Below are 20,242 nucleotides of genomic sequence, written 5' to 3' on the forward strand. Positions count from 1 at the left end.
TATTTAAAAATTTAATATTCGATAATTCAACGTGAAAATCTAAAGTTTAAAAAACATAAATATTTTCTAATCACTAGGTTCACTCCTACGAAAAATCTAATAATTAATAATAATAATAACTCACTAATCATCACTATACATAACATAATATCTTCGGTTTCTTATTAAAAAAAAAAACCTCGTAAAAACAAAAGAAAATACACATCACTTGGGCCCTATCTTTACGCCAAGTGTCCAAAATAACATGAATCAACCCTCAAGAGGAAAAGAGCTTTGGAAGTGAACATCAATGGTGAAACTGAAATACTGAATACTTTTTCATTTCATTGATAACTTGATACTTGAATGCTATTCCTCCATCTCACAGAAAAAAACAACAACTTGATAACTTGTTTTCTTTTGGAACAAAAACGATGTCGTCCTCAACATTGACGCCAATGCAAAGGTACGCAGCCGGAGCTCTGTTCGGTCTGGCTCTTCATCAGGCCCACATTCATCAGACTTGTCCTTTGGGCTTTCCGTCCGACGAGGAGGACCGTATTAGCAATGGTAGCAGTAATGATTCCGTCTCAGAAGACCCTCAACTTTGGGTTCACGAATCATCCGGCCTCCTCCGCCCAATTTTCAAGTTAATTCCCTTCTGCTTATCTTAATCTTCTGGTTTTCAATTAACATTATTATTTGAAGTAGCATTCATCAATTGACGACGTAGTTTATTCGAACATCATTCATTCAAGTTGTATGTTTGATTTGTGGTTGACAGATTTCTAGAGATTGATAAAAAAGCATGGTCTGGACTAGAGGAAACTGCTGGGTCTTCATCACCAAAGCATCACGTTGGAGCGGTTAGTTTTCTTATCAGCATTGAGTTTATGTTAAAACCATTAGAAAATTTACTGATAAGTGGCATTAAATTTTGGGGCTTATTTGGGAAATCATTTTCAGGATCATATTTCAGGGTTTGATTGGGTATAAAATTATGAGACATATGGTGATTATACAAAGTGGAAGACAGGGTATCGTGGTTGTGTTTAGGTTATGTTATATTTGTAGTTATTAATTGAAGCATGCTAAATCATATACGAGTTAAGATATTTAGTTTCTGCCCAAATTGATGAGCGGCTTTACTTCTTTTGATAGATTTGTTTTTTTCTTATGGAAAAACATTTCAACTATTGAGGTAACTGAGCACTGGAATAGCATGCACACCCGAAGTTTAGTGTATTTCAGACAGGAGTTTGTAGCTATCGCTGATAAAAGTTTCTAGTGGAAGTGAAAGGAGTTACCGTTTTCTTTTTAATATCTTCTGCTAATACCCTTGACGAGTATAATTCTGTGCCCATTTGTTGCTACTTATTTGATGCCATCATGACTGATATTGCATTAGTTTGACAGCTTCTAAGGTCACTATCTGTCTCTGAAGAAGGTGCTGAATCTTCTAAAGAAGCAGCAGACAAAGAACTTGATCTTGCAAAGGCCATTGATGCTATGGCATCAAGCATGGAGAGAACTTCCCATAATGTGTCCAAGAAAGAGAAGCAGCGTGAATATGAGCATAAATGTCGGGAGAAATTATCCCTTGCTGATACTCAATCTAGGTCCGAAGTGGAAAATACTACAAATGTTGAAAATCACCAAGAGAAAAGCAAGAAGCCATCTAGCATTGAGCAAGCCCATTTAGAGTCAGTTAGTGGATTTGATGAAAAACCTGTGGAGGAGGCATCGATACTTGAATACTCTAGGAAAGTTAATGTTCTCTATCAACTTTTCTCAGCATGTCTTGCTCAATCATCTGAAGAGATTAAAAAGTATACACAAAGGAGGGGTTATGATGCACGACATCGCGTGGCTTTGCGGTTGCTAGCTACATGGTTTGATGTCAAATGGATCAAAGTGGTGTGTTCCTGCATCTACATCATATGTGAAATTTGCAATATTATTGTTCAATCATTTATTCTTGCCGTTGTTTCGTCTGGAGTGTTTTTCTTTAATACTACTGCATATTCTTGTCCATACATACTAGATGTGATGCATGGAGAATTGAAGATTTCGAGTTTTACTAAAACGTTTTATAAGTTCTTCCTTGTGCATCATTTTAATACAAAACTCACCTCCAAAGTAGGAGACAAATGAAAAACACTTCCAACAGAGAGAGTATGTAAGAGACCCAATTAGTAATGTGAGCTCAATAAAATTATTCTTCCCAAAGGAAGTTGGATGGATAGGATGCCTTCTATCTTTGAGTGTATAGTCATTACTCGTCCCACGTTTTCCTGTTTTTCTTCTTTTATGAAGGTAGTAAATTTAGTCAAATGATGGGGAAAACTCTGCATACAAGATGTATACCATGTAGAGATCTTTCAAAAACACAACATTTTTCTACAAAAAGCATCCAATCGTCTGTACCATAATCGGGTTATTGGAGGTGCTCCAAGATATACAGAAAAGTAACAAGATTCCTCTAATATATTTGAAAGCTATTCCATTAAAAAAACCCAGTCAGTTTCTTTGTTTCCATATCTCGCACGTGACTGCTTCATGTGGCATACTGCTACCTCCTATGCTATCCTTCTATTTCTTCTTCTGAGATTTCATGCTAGTATCAAATTTTTACTATCCCTGCCATTACCATTGATTCTTAACATATTCTACACCTTACGATAAAGCTTGTGCACTGCCTGCCAATGAAGTAGTTGGTGGTTGACTTCCTCACTGTCTCTCTTACACATGAAGCACCATACAACAATTGCTTCTCAGGCCCGAACAAGTTAGGGTCGGCTATAATCCCCACTTCTTAATTTAAGCTCATTTCATATCATCATCATCATTAAAAAGGACAAATAAAAGTAGGACTATTCGAACACAACACCTTAAACATTTAGCATTTCATCCCTGATTCTTTATGTTCTTTCTATCATCTAAGTACAATAGTCAGAAATTATTAAAGGTGGAAATATTTTAGATGTCGCTAAATTTTAGTCTAAAATCTGCTTAATTTGTTGATGGGATACCTTCGAAACTTTATCCATAAAAGTTATGGAAGGGTTCTAATAATTTAGCTTTATATCCTTTATGATTATCCTACAGAAGTGATAATCATCTTAAAAAGGCTATTGCAAGCATCTTTTTCTTCTGCAGGTGATAAAGTTCACCTCCAACCAGAGCATGGGAGGCATCTGTTAGTTGAGAGCTGACACTTTAAATAATTGGGTGCTCTTCTCACCTTTGTGGAGTATGTTACCAGAAAATCATAGCTTACATGTTAATTCATTATGAGGATTTTGTTGGCCACACTTGTACCTTCACCTTGCTATAACTATGTAGTGGGCAATAGGGGCATGTCTAGTGTAACGATTCAAAATTTTTTTTTTATATAAATAAGAATAAATAAGTATTTAAAGGGCGTAATTGTCCTTTCACGTTTTAAATGAATAAATAAATAAATAAATCAAAAACAGATTTGTATTTATTTATTATTTGACTGATTTTTGAATTAGTCTCCTAATCCAAATAATCCTCTCTCTCTCACGCTCCTTAACTCTCTTTCTCACGTTCTCCATCTTCATCACATTATTTCTGCCAAAAATATCAACAGTTTTCATGCTTGAAAAACTCACAAAAAATTTTCAAGTAAAAGAAAATAAGTAATCAAAACGTCAAGGCTAAGAGAGGTTCGTCGAGAGAGGTGTGCGTTGAAGTGAATTGGGAGTGGTTTGGAGGAGTTTTCCGGGCAGCAACATTAAAAAAGTTTGAACATCGATTAAGGTATGGGTTTCTTCTCTCTTGGCTCCTTTCCCAAGAGGCCCCTTACGATTCAAGTTATTCATCTCGAAACTAAGGCTGTTTCCCGTTGCATGCCCCTGTCACTAGCTCCCAATGAATTTTAGGTTGGGTATGATTGCTGGTAGATTTAGGTGTATATTATGTTTTCGCGATGAATATGATTATGTTTGTGTACTTGGAATCGTATGAAAGGCAACCATGTTTTTCTTGAAATTATGTGTAAGTATGTTACAGTGAATGAGGTTCTTTATGTAATGCTCCAAAAGTTTAATGTAATATGATTGTATATTTTTCGTGAATAAAATGGGGTAAGACGTGAAGTTCATATGAAATGTTAGGTGGCTTGATTGAGGGAGTAATTCTTGGTTAGACGAATCTATAAAAAAAAAATATAATGTGTAATTAAAACATTATGAATGAACCATGAAATTTCCCTAAGAATTAATGTTAAACTTGATGAAAAAGTGAAGAAAAATCGTAGAATAAATTTCCAGAACTTGAAAACAGACTTTAAAAGAATCTGGAAATTTTTTGAACATCAAAAGAATTAAAAAAAAAAGTTTTGAGGCCTGCAGGGATCGAACCCAGGACCTCCCTGCAGCATGCCTTAATTAAAAAAAAAAAAATGAGGCTGGCAGGGATCGAACTCGCGACCCCAGCCACGCGCAAAAAAAAAAAAAAAAAGATTTAAAAGGGAATGCTGGGGGCGGGGATCGAACCCACGACCCCCAGTTCGCGAAAAAAAAAAAAGGAATAAAAAGGGATGTGAGGCGTGGGGATCGAACCCACGACCTCAGAGTTGAAGGGAGGGGTACAAATATTAAGGAAATAAAGGTGAGGCTGTGGGGGTTCGAACCCACCACCTCACAGCCTCCATTTCCAGCGAAAATAAGAGAAAAATAAAGGGGGCTGTGGGGGTTCGAACCCACAACCTCCCTATTCAAGCGAATGTAATTAAAAATAATAATAATAATAAATTAAAATTCTAATTAAAGTTAAAAAAATTAATTCTCTTATGTAAACATTGAGATTTAATTTAGAATTTTAATTAAAAATAGAATATTAATTCTTTTATGTAAATATTGAGATTTAAATTGGAATTCTAATTAAATTAGAAAATTATTCTTTCATCTAAATGATTGAAATTTAATTTAGAATTCTAATTAAAATAAAAAAATTTATTATTTCACGAAAATGTTGAGACTTAACTTAGAGTTCTAAATTTATGAATATTAGAACAAAAATCAATGAAAAATATAAATGATATCCAAATAATTCAAAATTTGGGTTCTCGTGCCCAAACCTCCGTATTGATACATAAGTCATACGTGAGTAAAATATTCAAGAATAATGTAATCTACTTTGATCAAAAATCAAGATCTTGGTATATATACAAGATACATAAGTCTTGTAATACATAATCTTAGGAAAATAAGAATCACTTAACGAACTATAAACGAAGCCCCATGGCTTGTATGTATAGACACATAAGTTTAACATACGTTCAAAAAAATAAGTGAACCTAAGATGTACGTAATGAAATGAAGAATGTGGTGACAATCATGATGTGAGGCTAATGTATATGGAGAGAGCAATCTCAAACGAGCCTAAGTAAATGTTACCAATACGTATTCATCAATGAGGGTGTAAGATAATGAAGAGACCAGTCTCTATAAATACTTTAATGAAAAATATTGAGTTTAAAACACTTAATACTAATAATGAGATGAGAAATCATCTATTGAGCTATGATGCCCTCATACTAGAAGACAACTTCCATGATGTATGAGTTGGATGTAATGGAACTTTATACTGAGCACCGATAGGCTAGCTATGAGCGGTGATGCCTTCTTTCGGGAAGGGCGGAGGTTCACGTAACTCTCATGAGATGAGACTGTCCGGCTTGCCGGGTATGAGTCTCCATACATCTCCTAGTCTTTGAACCTATATTGCCACTATAGGGATCTGGCGGGGTTAAATTCCCATATACGCTAGCATGTTATTGAATCGCTTTGGCCGGTGATTCCACCTCTTTTCGGTGTGGGGAAGACACTGGATTTCATGATGCTCACATGATCTATGTCGGTTAAAGTTAAAGTTCCCAATGAATGAATGAGGCCAGCCTCAAATGAATCATATAAAGAAATGAATGATACCGAAGGTGTTAGGATAGGATAATCAAGAGGTGAGCTAGATTTAGGTAATGACATTAGGTCATTCCTGATCATTGCACAGCAAACCCAATGGAAGTCTTAAACTACATCCTAGGTATAGCTGGTGTTCGCACTGGCCTATGAATGAATTGAAATGAAATACGAACGAATGAATGAAGCAGGCTCTGTGTTTGCTGAAGAAGGCTCCCTAGTTGAGGTCCCATATGTTGAGCCCTCATTTTGGGAAGTCTTAAGGTTAAGTCTATGATAGTAAGGTCTCATGGTATATGAATGAACAATATGAAAGAAACTATGTGCTATATGTTATGTGTTATATGAAGATATTATGTGTTGTGTGCCATACAATAACTATAATGATGCATGTCACTCTCGTGGCATAACCTTCCTAATCTCATTTTAGCAAGTCCACCGACTTGACTTCCAAAAATCATGTTGTTAGGAAAGAGCTATTCTTTCTCATGCATGTCCCTGGTGTGTGCTTGCATATACCCATACTTAGTACAAGTGTGTACTAATTCCATACAAACATCTACTTTTAGGTGCAGGCACAGGTGTACGGTAGAGCTACAAGTTCTTTGTTGCAGCTATCTGGACGTCAGCATTCATCCGGAGTTTGGTAGGTCCTTATGCCTTCGAGGATGCTACTGTTTTACATTCTAGCGTAGTTTTAGAGTTGAGCTAGTGGGGCATGTTCCACTAGCGTTTCTTTCCTGTTTTGGTTCAGACTTTGTATTGGTGCTATTTTGGCCGATATACAATTAATATTTAATGAATTATTTCTTTCAGTTGCTTATCTCTTAAAGGTTAGATGGTTGATGATGAACGATTACGAAATGTTAAGAATGTTCAGCAAGTATGATTAAAGAATCAAAAATTCCAAATTTTCCGCTAAAATTAATCTATGTAAAGTAAGAATGACGTAAGTAGCCTTGTCTGCGACCTCTGAGAGGTCAACGACGCCGGTCTCGTCTGGGGTCTAGATTCCGGTCGTGACAAAGTTGGTATCAGAGCGCTAGGTTAAATTCCTAGAATAATGAGTTCACATCAACCACATTGAGTAGTTTCTAAGTCATGGTAGTGAAGTGCACCACTATCCTGGATTAGAGACTGCATGATGCGTAGGAAAAACTTCCCTTTTTCTGATCTTATCGTGCTTATCCTAATGTTTGAATTCTTGGTGTTATGAACGTGTCTAACATCAATCTTGTTGTTTTTCAGAGAATGAATACTTGGAGGACTAAGGGTCGGAGGACGGGAGCAGCTGCAGCTAGGGGTAATCAGAATCCACCCCAGGCTCCAGCTGAAGGAGTGGCTATGCCTGTTAACCTAGCTGGGTTGACTGATGCGGAGGTGAGGGCATCTCTAGCCCAGATGGCACAGGCCATCACAATGCAAGCCCAAGCTATGACTGCCCAAGTCAACCGGCAGGATGTTCTAAGGGAAAACCCACCGGTTCGCAACATAGCTGACAGACTGCGAGACTTCACGAGGATGAATCCTCCAATTTTCACAGGGGCTAAGACTTCAGAAGATCCTCAGGAATTTATAGACGAGTTGCATAAGATACTGGTGGCCATGGGGGCCACTGATATTGAGAAGGCTGAGTTGGCTTCCTACCAGCTCAAAGATGTTGCACAGACTTGGTGCAAAATGTGGCGAGATAACCGTGTCCTAGGAGAGGTGCCAGTCACCTGGGAGCTGTTCAAGACAGCATTTTTGGAAAGGTTCTTCCCTAGAGAGATGAAAGAGGCCAAGGTTGAGGAGTTCATCAACCTCAAGCAAGGATCCATGACTGTCAGGGAGTATTCCCTGAAGTTTGTGAAGTTATCAAGGTATGTACTTCCCTTAGTATTTGATAACAAGAATGATGAGAGTACTTAACTTTGTTGAAATTATCCAGGTATGCTACTCCCTTGGTTTCTACCAGCAGGGAGGAGATGAGCAGATTCCTCACAGGAATCAATGGAGACCTGGAGGAGGATTGTCGGGCTGCGATGCTCCATGATAATATGGACCTTTCTAGATTAATGATGCATGTCCAGCAGGTAGAGGACAGCCGAAAGAGGAGAGGTGTACGTGATGTTAGGAGGCCTAGGCCTCAAGATCAGGCAGGTCCCAGCCATGGAGGCCATAGAAATAATTTTGGCGTCCGCGAGCAGCCCAAATTTAAGAAGGGGCAACAGAGTGCTGGTAATTCTGACCCTCAGAGAAATACAACACCTAGAGGAGGCAGACCCGAACCCAAGAGGGGCAATGGAGGTGAGATGCAGCGCCCAAGGAAGGCTTGTACTAAGTGCGGCCGAACTCACCTTGGGGAATGCAGGCAGGGCACTAATGCCTGCTTTGGTTGTGGTAAGAGTGGACACATGGTCAGAGATTGTCCCCAGAACAGAGGTCAGGCTGGGGGTAATGCTCAGCCTAGGCCTACCCCACAGGGTGCAGCAGCAGCCGAGCCTCCCAAGAGGAACAGATTTTATGCCTTGAAAGGTAGGGAGGAGCAGGAGAAGTCCGCTGATGTGGTCACAGGTATGCTGCAAATATTCTCAACTTCTGTTTATGCCTTACTTGATCCAGGGTCTACGCTTTCCTTTGTGACTCCTCTACTTGCCCTTACTTTTAAAGTACTACCTGAAGTCCTGCATGATCCTATAGTGGTTAGTACGCCTTTAGGAGAAAATGTGAAAGCTGATAGGGTATACCAGAATTGCCCAATAGTTGTGAGTGGCAGGGCTATATGTGCAAACTTGATTGAGTTACCCATGCATGATTTTGATATTATTCTTGGCATGGATTGGCTTCACAGCCATTATGCTTGCTTGGACTGTCGTAGTAGAGTGGTGAGGTTTCGTTTCCCTAATGAAGAAGAGTTAGTCTGGGAGGGGTACAATCCGACTCGCCCTAACCCCTTGATTTCAAATCTTAAGGCCAATAAAATGATGGCCAAAGGGTTACTATGTCATCTTGTGAGTGTTAATGACTTAGATCATGACGTTCCTTCCATAGACTCAGTGCCTGTGGTAAATGAATTCCTAGATGTGTTTCCTGAAGATTTGCCTGGAGTCCCTCCCCTTCGAGAGATTGACTTTGGTATCGATTTAGAACCCGATACTAAACCAATCTCGATTCCTCCTTATAGAATGGCTCCAGCAGAACTCAAGGAGTTGAAGCTGCAGTTAAAAGATCTCACTGATAAGGGTTTCATTCAACCGAGCATATCCCCTTGGGGCGCTCCAGTGTTGTTTGTAAAGAAGAAGGATGGGACCCTTAGAATGTGTATCGATTATCGGCAGCTCAACAAAGTCACTAATAAGAATAAGTATCCACTCCCCAGAATTGATGATTTGTTCGATCAGCTCCAAGGGTCTAGTTTCTTCTCTAAAATTGATCTTCGTTCAGGGTATCACCAGCTTAGGGTTAGGGATGGGGATGTCCCAAAGACAGCTTTTCGTACCCGATATGGTCATTATGAATTCTTGGTTATGTCATTCGGTCTCACGAATGCACCTGCTGCATTTATGGACCTCATGAACAGAGTCTTCCGTGAATACCTTGACTCTTTCGTCATAGTATTCATTGATGACATTCTCATCTACTCTAAGACCAAGGAAGAGCATGCACAGCATTTGAGACTAACCTTGCAGGTACTTAGATATCATCAGTTGTATGCCAAATTCAGCAAGTGTGAATTCTGGCTGAGGTCAGTGACCTTCCTGGGCCATGTTGTGTCCGATCAAGGTGTAGAAGTGGACCCCAGAGAGACTGAAGCCGTTAAGAAGTGGCCAAAGCCTCTTACACCCACCGATATCCGTAGCTTTCTGGGATTGGCTGGTTACTACCGCAGGTTCGTGGAGGGATTTTCTTCCATTGCTGCCCCACTTACAGCCTTGACAAAGAAGAAATCCAAGTATGAATGGACGGAGACTTGTGAGAAGAGTTTCCAGGAGCTCAAGGACAGACTCACTTCAGCCCCAGTGCTTACTCTGCTTAAGAGTGGCGAGAATTACACTGTCTATTGTGATGCATCTAGGGTTGGTTTGGGATGTGTTCTTATGCAGGCTGGTAAGGTGATAGCCTATGCTTCCAGACAGCTCAAGGTTCATGAAAAGAATTATCCCACTCATGACTTGGAGTTGGCAGCTGTGGTGTTTGCATTGAAGCTGTGGAGGCATTATCTTTATGGAGTACATGTGGATGTGTTCACAGATCATAAGAGTCTCCAGTACGTGTTCACGCAGAGGGAGCTGAATCTACGACAACGCAGATGGTTGGAACTGCTGAAGGATTATGACATGAATGTGCACTATCATCCAGGTAAGGCTAATGTTGTGGCTGATGCTTTGAGCAGGATGAGCATGGGGAGTACAGCCCACGTTGAGGATGAGAAGAAGGAGCTAGTGAAAGAGGTACACAGACTGGCCAGACTGGGTGTGCGGTTGGTTGACTCTACTAGTGGAGGTGTTTCAGTTCACCCTAGTTCTGAATCATCCCTGATAGTGGAAGTCAAGAAGGGTCAGCATCTTGATCCGGTGTTGATGGAGATGAAGGACTCAGTGTTGTTAAAAATGAATGAGTCTTTTGCTTTGGGAGATGATGGCATACTTAGATACCAGAACCGGTTGTGCGTACCAGATGTAGATGATTTACGGACCAAGATTGTTACAGAGGCCCATGGGTCCAGATATTCCATACATCCAGGTTCCACAAAAATGTATCATGATCTTAAGCAGATTTATTGGTGGGATGGCATGAAGAGGGATATTGCAGACTGTGTGGCTAAGTGTCCTAATTGTCAGCAGGTTAAGGCAGAGCATCTTAAGCCTGGTGGTCTGACTCAGATCATTGAGGTTTCGACTTGGAAATGGGAGGCCATTAATATGGACTTCGTAGTTGGTCTTCCGAGGACTAGGAGGCAGCATGACTCTATATGGGTTGTTGTGGACAGATTGACTAAGTCTGCCCACTTTATCCCAGTGAAGTCTACTTACAGGGCCGAGGATTACGCGAGACTTTACATTGATGAGATTGTGAGATGGCATGGGATCCCTTTGTCTATTATTTCAGATAGAGGAGCTCAGTTTACTTCACATTTTTGGAGATCTTTCCAGAAAAGCTTAGGCACGCAGGTGAAACTTAGCACTGCCTTTCATCCTCAGACAGATGGGCAGGCAGAGCGCACTATTCAGACATTGGAGGACATGTTAAGGGCGTGTGTGATCGACTTTAGAGGTAATTGGGATGACCATCTACCTTTGATAGAGTTCTCGTATAATAATAGCTATCACTCCAGCATTGGGATGGCACTGTTTGAGGCATTGTATGGTAGGAGGTGTAGATCTCCAGTTGGGTGGTTCGAGGTTGGAGAGTCATCTATTTTGGGTCCAGAGATCATTCATGAGGCCTTGGAGAAAGTTAGACTGATTAGGGACAGGTTGTCTACTGCTTACAGCCGACAAAAATCATATGCAGACAACAGAAAACGACCCTTAGAATTTAACGTTGGTGACCAGGTCTACTTGAAGATATCTCCTATGAAAGGGGTGATGAGATTTGGTAGAAAAGGGAAGCTTAGTCCGAGATATGTGGGGCCATATGAGATCCTACAACGCGTGGGTGAGGTGGCCTATGAGTTAGCATTGCCTGCGGAGCTAGCTTCTGTTCATCCAGTCTTTCATGTCTCTATGTTGAAGAAGTGCCTAGGTGATCCAGCATCAATCCTACCTGTAGAAGGTTTGGGGGTTGGTGAAGACTTGTCCTATGAGGAAATACCTGTTGAAATCTTAGACAGACAGGTCAAGCGGCTAAGGAACAAGGAGATTGCCACAGTGAAGGTATTATGGAGAAACCATCTTGTTGAGGGTGCTACGTGGGAGGCCGAGGCCGACATGAGATCCCGATATCCACATCTTTTCAACTCTTGAGGTTAGGCTTCCTACTCATAAGACTATAGTTCCTTATCTCTTCGTATTTGTTGCTATTGGCTGATTGTACATAGCAATTAAGTTATGATCTGATTGGCATTATGAGGTGTAATGGTAGTGTCATTCGGGGACGAATGTTCCTAAGGGGGGGATAATGTAACGATTCAAATTTTTTTTTTATATAAATAAGAATAAATAAGTATTTAAAGGGCGTAATTGTCCTTTCACGTTTTAAATGAATAAATAAATAAATAAATCAAAAACAGATTTGTATTTATTTATTATTTGACTGATTTTTGAATTAGTCTCCTAATCCAAATAGTCCTCTCTCTCTCACGCTCCTTAACTCTCTTTCTCACGTTCTCCATCTTCATCACATTATTTCTGCCAAAAATATCAACAGTTTTCATGCTTGAAAAACTCACAAAAAATTTTCAAGTAAAAGAAAATAAGTAATCAAAACGTCAAGGCTAAGAGAGGTTCGTCGAGAGAGGTGTGCGTTGAAGTGAATTGGGAGTGGTTTGGAGGAGTTTTCCGGGCAGCAACATTAAAGTTTGAACATCGATTAAGGTATGGGTTTCTTCTCTCTTGGCTCCTTTCCCAAGAGGCCCCTTACGATTCAAGTTATTCATCTCGAAACTAAGGCTGTTTCCCGTTGCATGCCCCTGTCACTAGCTCCCAATGAATTTTAGGTTGGGTATGATTGCTGGTAGATTTAGGTGTATATTATGTTTTCGCGATGAATATGATTATGTTTGTGTACTTGGAATCGTATGAAAGGCAACCATGTTTTTCTTGAAATTATGTGTAAGTATGTTACAGTGAATGAGGTTCTTTATGTAATGCTCCAAAAGTTTAATGTAATATGATTGTATATTTTTCGTGAATAAAATGGGGTAAGACGTGAAGTTCATATGAAATGTTAGGTGGCTTGATTGAGGGAGTAATTCTTGGTTAGACGAATCTATAAAAAAAAAATATAATGTGTAATTAAAACATTATGAATGAACCATGAAATTTCCCTAAGAATTAATGTTAAACTTGATGAAAAAGTGAAGAAAAATCGTAGAATAAATTTCCAGAACTTGAAAACAGACTTTAAAAGAATCTGGAAATTTTTTGAACATCAAAAGAATTAAAAAAAAAAGTTTTGAGGCCTGCAGGGATCGAACCCAGGACCTCCCTGCAGCATGCCTTAATTAAAAAAAAAAAAATGGGGCTGGCAGGGATCGAACTCGCGACCCCAGCCACGCGCAAAAAAAAAAAAAAAAAGATTTAAAAGGGAATGCTGGGGGCGGGGATCGAACCCACGACCCCCAGTTCGCGAAAAAAAAAAAAAGGAATAAAAAGGGATGTGAGGCGTGGGATCGAACCCACGACCTCAGAGTTGAAGGGAGGGGTACAAATATTAAGGAAATAAAGGTGAGGCTGTGGGGGTTCGAACCCACCACCTCACAGCCTCCATTTCCAGCGAAAATAAGAGAAAAATAAAGGGGGCTGTGGGGGTTCGAACCCACAACCTCCCTATTCAAGCGAATGTAATTAAAAATAATAATAATAATAAATTAAAATTCTAATTAAAGTTAAAAAAATTAATTCTCTTATGTAAACATTGAGATTTAATTTAGAATTTTAATTAAAAATAGAATATTAATTCTTTTATGTAAATATTGAGATTTAAATTGGAATTCTAATTAAATTAGAAAATTATTCTTTCATCTAAATGATTGAAATTTAATTTAGAATTCTAATTAAAATAAAAAAATTTATTATTTCACGAAAATGTTGAGACTTAACTTAGAGTTCTAAATTTATGAATATTAGAACAAAAATCAATGAAAAATATAAATGATATCCAAATAATTCAAAATTTGGGTTCTCGTGCCCAAACCTCCGTATTGATACATAAGTCATACGTGAGTAAAATATTCAAGAATAATGTAATCTACTTTGATCAAAAATCAAGATCTTGGTATATATACAAGATACATAAGTCTTGTAATACATAATCTTAGGAAAATAAGAATCACTTAACGAACTATAAACGAAGCCCCATGGCTTGTATGTATAGACACATAAGTTTAACATACGTTCAAAAAAATAAGTGAACCTAAGATGTACGTAATGAAATGAAGAATGTGGTGACAATCATGATGTGAGGCTAATGTATATGGAGAGAGCAATCTCAAACGAGCCTAAGTAAATGTTACCAATACGTATTCATCAATGAGGGTGTAAGATAATGAAGAGACCAGTCTCTATAAATACTTTAATGAAAAATATTGAGTTTAAAACACTTAATACTAATAATGAGATGAGAAATCATCTATTGAGCTATGATGCCCTCATACTAGAAGACAACTTCCATGATGTATGAGTTGGATGTAATGGAACTTTATACTGAGCACCGATAGGCTAGCTATGAGCGGTGATGCCTTCTTTCGGGAAGGGCGGAGGTTCACGTAACTCTCATGAGATGAGACTGTCCGGCTTGCCGGGTATGAGTCTCCATACATCTCCTAGTCTTTGAACCTATATTGCCACTATAGGGATCTGGCGGGGTTAAATTCCCATATACGCTAGCATGTTATTGAATCGCTTTGGCCGGTGATTCCACCTCTTTTCGGTGTGGGGAAGACACTGGATTTCATGATGCTCACATGATCTATGTCGGTTAAAGTTAAAGTTCCCAATGAATGAATGAGGCCAGCCTCAAATGAATCATATAAAGAAATGAATGATACCGAAGGTGTTAGGATAGGATAATCAAGAGGTGAGCTAGATTTAGGTAATGACATTAGGTCATTCCTGATCATTGCACAGCAAACCCAATGGAAGTCTTAAACTACATCCTAGGTATAGCTGGTGTTCGCACTGGCCTATGAATGAATTGAAATGAAATACGAACGAATGAATGAAGCAGGCTCTGTGTTTGCTGAAGAAGGCTCCCTAGTTGAGGTCCCATATGTTGAGCCCTCATTTTGGGAAGTCTTAAGGTTAAGTCTATGATAGTAAGGTCTCATGGTATATGAATGAACAATATGAAAGAAACTATGTGCTATATGTTATGTGTTATATGAAGATATTATGTGTTGTGTGCCATACAATAACTATAATGATGCATGTCACTCTCGTGGCATAACCTTCCTAATCTCATTTTAGCAAGTCCACCGACTTGACTTCCAAAAATCATGTTGTTAGGAAAGAGCTATTCTTTCTCATGCATGTCCCTGGTGTGTGCTTGCATATACCCATACTTAGTACAAGTGTGTACTAATTCCATACAAACATCTACTTTTAGGTGCAGGCACAGGTGTACGGTAGAGCTACAAGTTCTTTGTTGCAGCTATCTGGACGTCAGCATTCATCCGGAGTTTGGTAGGTCCTTATGCCTTCGAGGATGCTACTGTTTTACATTCTAGCGTAGTTTTAGAGTTGAGCTAGTGGGGCATGTTCCACTAGCGTTTCTTTCCTGTTTTGGTTCAGACTTTGTATTGGTGCTATTTTGGCCGATATACAATTAATATTTAATGAATTATTTCTTTCAGTTGCTTATCTCTTAAAGGTTAGATGGTTGATGATGAACGATTACGAAATGTTAAGAATGTTCAGCAAGTATGATTAAAGAATCAAAAATTCCAAATTTTCCGCTAAAATTAATCTATGTAAAGTAAGAATGACGTAAGTAGCCTTGTCTGCGACCTCTGAGAGGTCAACGACGCCGGTCTCGTCTGGGGTCTAGATTCCGGTCGTGACATCTAGTCCTTTCTTTCTGATTTTCTTTTGTGTACTTACCTGTTTCAAATCTTTTTCATCTTTTGTTCCATTCTTCTTGTTTTATTTTTTGAGCAGTTACATTATCATTAGAAAAAGAAGAAAAATTGACATTTACTGTTGGTTCCACTTTTGGATGTCAATTTTTCTTTTTCTTTACCATAATATGACTGCAGAAGCAAGGACATGTTTTTTTCTCAATTTATTCTGGCTATCTTTTTCTTCTAGTCTAGGAAAACATTTTCTTCCTAAGAAAGGAGCCTGTTGTGGTGATGCAGAAATTTATGCCGCCTATAATAGCTTATAGCATGGACCTTAACCTTGTACAAACAGTGAAAAAAGAAATTGTCTGCTGCAGGAAGCCATTGAAACCACGATTGCTTGTTCTGCAATGGCACTAAAAGAAGAAGAATTAAAGGAACAGAGCCGATCTCCTAAAAGCTCCTTGGCTAAGTGGAAACGAAGAGGTATAATAGGTGCAGCTGCAGTAACTGGAGGAACCTTGTTGGCAGTTACTGGTGGTAGGACATTCCAGACTTTCTTAAGTTTCTTAACTCAGGTCCTGACATGTTTAAGCAAACATCTTAGGAAACAGATTTCCTTGTCCTTGCGACAAGCCTTACAGAAAACAGATGTCTTCTCCTTATAGTCTTCATAAGATGTATAAAGAAGTTGGAATGTGATTGTGAGGAGTGCTCATAGGAGACGAAGTTGTTGTAATTTTGTTGCCTTTATTTTGTTCGTGAACAGGTTTAGCTGCTCCAGCAATAGCTGCAGGCTTTGTTGCTTTAGCCCCTACCTTGGGAACTCTTGTTCCTGTGATTGGAGCAAGTGGGTTTGCTGCCGTTGCTGGTGCGGCAGGAAGTGCTGCAGGATCTGTTGCAGTAGCAGCTTCATTTGGAGGTAACCACATGTTTCATAAGATCTCTCATCATAATGGAGATAGGAGAGAGCAACTTGTGATTTTGCACTTCTCTTTTCCTTTGATAAGGTAATGTAATTTCCTCAAGATAAGTACCAAAAAGGTACCCAAAATTACAAAAAGATGGTGCCAGGAACACAATCACATCAGTAGCTCATACAATTCAAATATAAAATGGATGATCTAAATCATTTGAGCAAGTGCTTTTGCACTTCTCAGGCAACAAGGTTTAGATTGATTTGTGGAATCTGAGCATCTTTAAATTATCCAACAATTACTAAGGGTTGTCATCGATATTTTTGCTTATCCAGCTGCTGGAGCTGGACTCACAGGAAGTAAAATGGCCAGGAGAATGGGAGATGTTGATGAATTTGAGTTCAAGTCTATAGGAGAGAACCATAACCAGGGTGTAAGTAATTAGCTTTTGTGTGTTCTACTTGAAATTTTCCTGTAAGGCCAGCAGTTTCTCGTTTTTAGTTGGTAGGTGGGCCATTGCAGTCTGCATTGTGTCTCTTCGAGTTCTTTCATCTTTATTCTCATAGTTGCCATACTTTTTAGTTTTAGTCATGGACCACAGGAGCTCAGCTATGTTTGTTCTCACTTTGCATTTTTGCTATCAGCGGCTGGCAGTTGAGGTTTTGATCTCAGGACTTGTTTTTAAGGAAGAAGATTTTGTAAGACCTTGGGAAGGACAACATGATAACTCTGAGAGGTAAAATATCTTTTTTTTTTCTTTTTTGTTGGTTGATCTCCATTTGGGTAGATGATTTCGTTTACCTGGTAAACATAAAGTTTATTTCTAATTTCTTATCACCCCCCTCCACCCCCAACCCCCCCAACCCCAACCCCGGTCGATGAAGGCTTATAATGCAGAAACCACTGTTACATTTCTCATTTTCTTCAGATATGTGCTGCAGTGGGAGTCAAAGAATCTTATTGCTGTAAGCACTGCAATTCAGGATTGGTTGACGTCAAGTAATAATTTGTACTTTGCTTTTTAGCATATGATACATAGACCAGCTACATTACCACTGTGATCGGTTATGATGCTGACATCATCACTAACCACAGGACTTGCAATGGAGTTGATGAAGCGAGGTGCTATGATGACAGTTTTAAAAACTCTCTTGACAGCATTGGCTTTGCCAGCGACATTGCTTGCAATGACAGATTTTATTGACAGCAAATGGGCAATTGCCGTGGACAGGTTCTTTTTTGTCTGTGTGTCTGTTCAGTACAATCTCTTTTTTGAGCTTGGGGTTGGGATCAAGGAGGAAAAGGTTATGAAGCTGTTTTATCTTCCGTTTGTCTATATGATATGATTAGAAGTAAAAGGATAAGATTAATATAACTGCAGTAATGATGTAAAGAATCTATACCTGTATAGGTGAACTCAAACTGTTTACCAGTTTTCTCATTAGTTTTTGTTTGTCCCTTGCAATTCTTATCTTTGAATTTTCTGTATTTCCATCTTTTGTTTCAGTATTAATTCTGGCTCCAATTTTGCCTCTGCTTAAATTATCAAGCAGTTTTACTGTGATATTCTGTTAGTATGTCAAAGCATTGTCTCCTACTTTGATTTTAACTTGTTGTTTATTTCAGATCGGATAAGGCAGGAAAACTTCTGGCAGAAGTGTTGCAGAAAGGATTACAAGGAAATAGGTAAACAGTCTTGAATAGATTCTGAGCATTTTCCAGTTGAGTCTCCTGGAAGATTGAGTTTTCACATCAGCCAACTCTATTGGTTGTCCATGAATATTTCAGGCCTGTAACACTTGTTGGGTTTTCACTTGGGGCAAGAGTTATCTTTAAATGTCTCCAGGTTCTGGCTGAGAGTGCGAATACTTGTAAGTTTTATTTTGAAATATGTTTTTTTTTCTTACATTTTATCATTTTCAAAGATGATCCTAAAATATTTTCTTGTATTTTGACAGCTGGCCTTGTGGAGAGAGTTGTTCTTCTTGGGGCACCCATTGCAATTAAAAGCATGAACTGGGAAGCAGCTAGAAAGGTTTTTGCTTCCCACTTTATTCATATCATCTACTCTTATTAGTATGAGTATATTTTTCTCCTTCCTCTTTATAATTTGTTTTCTCTAGTATAAGGATTGTACTTATCTGCTCGCTCACCTCATTATTATTTGAGGATCCCTCTTCTTATTTTTACAGGTAGTGGCTGGTCGATTCGTGAATGCTTACACTACAAATGATTGGATGCTAGGAATTGCCTTCCGTGCCAGGTTTGCCTTAGTTGCAAGCATAGTACTGATGTTGAAAGTTGAATTGGGCATAATCTGTCTTAAACCTATTCCCTTGCACCCCCTTCAATGTTGCATATGGACCAGCACAATTATTTTGTTATATATTGAAAATATGAAATGTTCATCTCTTGAAAAAATATGGAGTCATATTCCGATAATTTATTATGTTGTAGGACAATAAAACAAGGACAAAACTGTTTTGAGAGAGTAAAGTTGGGTCACGTAAAACACTTCATGTCATTTTTTATCCTGTGTCTGACTCAAGAAAGGTATTCCAGTTAAGCAGGCTAGAGTGCAGGCTACATTCTCGAATTTCTGAACCTATGAGCCAATTTGGGTTGGACCAGCTAACTCACAGGGCATATCTGGATTATATAAAAAAAAAGCCTATGAGAACACTTCATTTAAGAATAGTGCACAATGACTCTGGGATAATCCAAAATGGAAAATAGGACTAGTTGTGGATGGAGGGAGAATATGTTCTCTGTTTCACATGCTGTTTTATGCTTCTATTTCTGGGTAACTTGTGCAATTTCTCTAAACAGTCTCCTGACTCGAGGCTTGGCTGGAATTCAACCGGTTGATGTTCCTGGCATTGAGAACGTAAGTCTTCTTCTTAAGGATAACCAAATTTGGATCTCCATCATTTTTTGCTTAAAACCTCTCACTTTTAACAGGTTGATGTAACTGAACTCATTGATGGCCATTCCTCCTATTTATGGGCTACCCAAAAGATTTTAGATCTACTTGATCTTGATGCCTATTATCCGGTAGTCCTCGGTCGAGTCAAGCTATAAAGACAGACGTGGCAACACATTTTCTTCCTTAGATAACTGTATTTTAGGGGATTGTATCTGTTACAGGAAGCACATAGATAGCCAGTTCATTATATAACCACTAACAGGGTTCTAGTCTGGTACTGTTACGTTTATTCAATATTTTCATCTCAACTTTAGTGATTTTGTTTAGCCGTTTGTTTATCGGAAATGGTCTGTCCATAGATATTCCATCCTTTCCAGGCCTCAGTTGTGGTAATTTACTGGTATGTTACTATTGTTGTATACAGTATATCACATATAAGCTTTGTGCTTATGAATAATATATCAAGAATATGAAATTACGATTCTCTTGCTCTTTTTATTTATTTGATTTATGCCAGATTGATTTGAGAAGTATTAGTGTTTTCTGGATAGTGAAATTTTAGAAAATAACAGTAAATACTTATTCATTTTAGATATTTACTGATATGTATTGATTGTATAATGAATAGTTAACTGCCAAATTTCACAAATCAACTATCAAAGTCAATTTACAAATTTTTAGTTTAGGATAGAGGGAAGTATATCACGAAGTCATTGCGATGTAAAGCTTTGGTATATGAATATGTATCAATATAAATAATTTCTACTTT

General features: G+C 38.6%; 2 protein-coding genes across 2 annotated transcripts; both read left to right on the forward strand.

Annotated features, from left to right (window-relative positions):
- The first annotated feature begins 246 nt into the window (after positions 1-246).
- LOC101261195 (uncharacterized) lies at positions 247-19,956 on the forward strand. The gene is made up of 15 exons (XM_010318097.4): positions 247-628; positions 764-845; positions 1,396-1,896; positions 16,008-16,170; positions 16,400-16,552; positions 16,883-16,980; positions 17,192-17,283; positions 17,476-17,546; positions 17,643-17,778; positions 18,174-18,233; positions 18,336-18,418; positions 18,506-18,582; positions 18,740-18,810; positions 19,377-19,434; positions 19,509-19,956. The coding sequence occupies exons 1-15, from the start codon at positions 414-416 to the stop codon at positions 19,626-19,628; spliced, it is 1,980 nt and encodes a 659-aa protein (XP_010316399.2). The 5' UTR covers positions 247-413; the 3' UTR covers positions 19,629-19,956.
- Positions 6,438-7,972, forward strand: LOC138341854 (uncharacterized). Its single transcript, XM_069293869.1, has 2 exons — positions 6,438-6,573; positions 7,176-7,972. Exon 2 carries the CDS (start codon positions 7,179-7,181, stop codon positions 7,836-7,838), a length of 660 nt encoding a protein of 219 aa, XP_069149970.1. The 5' UTR covers positions 6,438-6,573; positions 7,176-7,178; the 3' UTR covers positions 7,839-7,972.
- Positions 19,957-20,242: the final 286 nt, after the last annotated feature.

The sequence above is a fragment of the Solanum lycopersicum genome, chromosome 2, assembly GCF_036512215.1.
Source record: "Solanum lycopersicum chromosome 2, SLM_r2.1".
Taxonomy (NCBI): Eukaryota; Viridiplantae; Streptophyta; class Magnoliopsida; order Solanales; family Solanaceae; genus Solanum; species Solanum lycopersicum.

What these genes read in the sequence shown, in the direction of transcription:
- LOC101261195 (XM_010318097.4), top strand. Translation starts at nt 414, where the DNA reads ATGTCGTCCTCAACATTGACGCCAATGCAAAGGTACGCAGCCGGAGCT. An exon ending in CAACATGATAACTCTGAGAG is followed by an intron (nt 17,284 to 17,475) that starts GTAAAATATCTT and finishes CATTTTCTTCAG; the next exon opens with ATATGTGCTGCAGTGGGAGT. An exon ending in AAAGGATTACAAGGAAATAG is followed by an intron (nt 18,234 to 18,335) that starts GTAAACAGTCTT and finishes TGAATATTTCAG; the next exon opens with GCCTGTAACACTTGTTGGGT.
- LOC138341854 (XM_069293869.1), top strand. Translation starts at nt 7,179, where the DNA reads ATGAATACTTGGAGGACTAAGGGTCGGAGGACGGGAGCAGCTGCAGCT.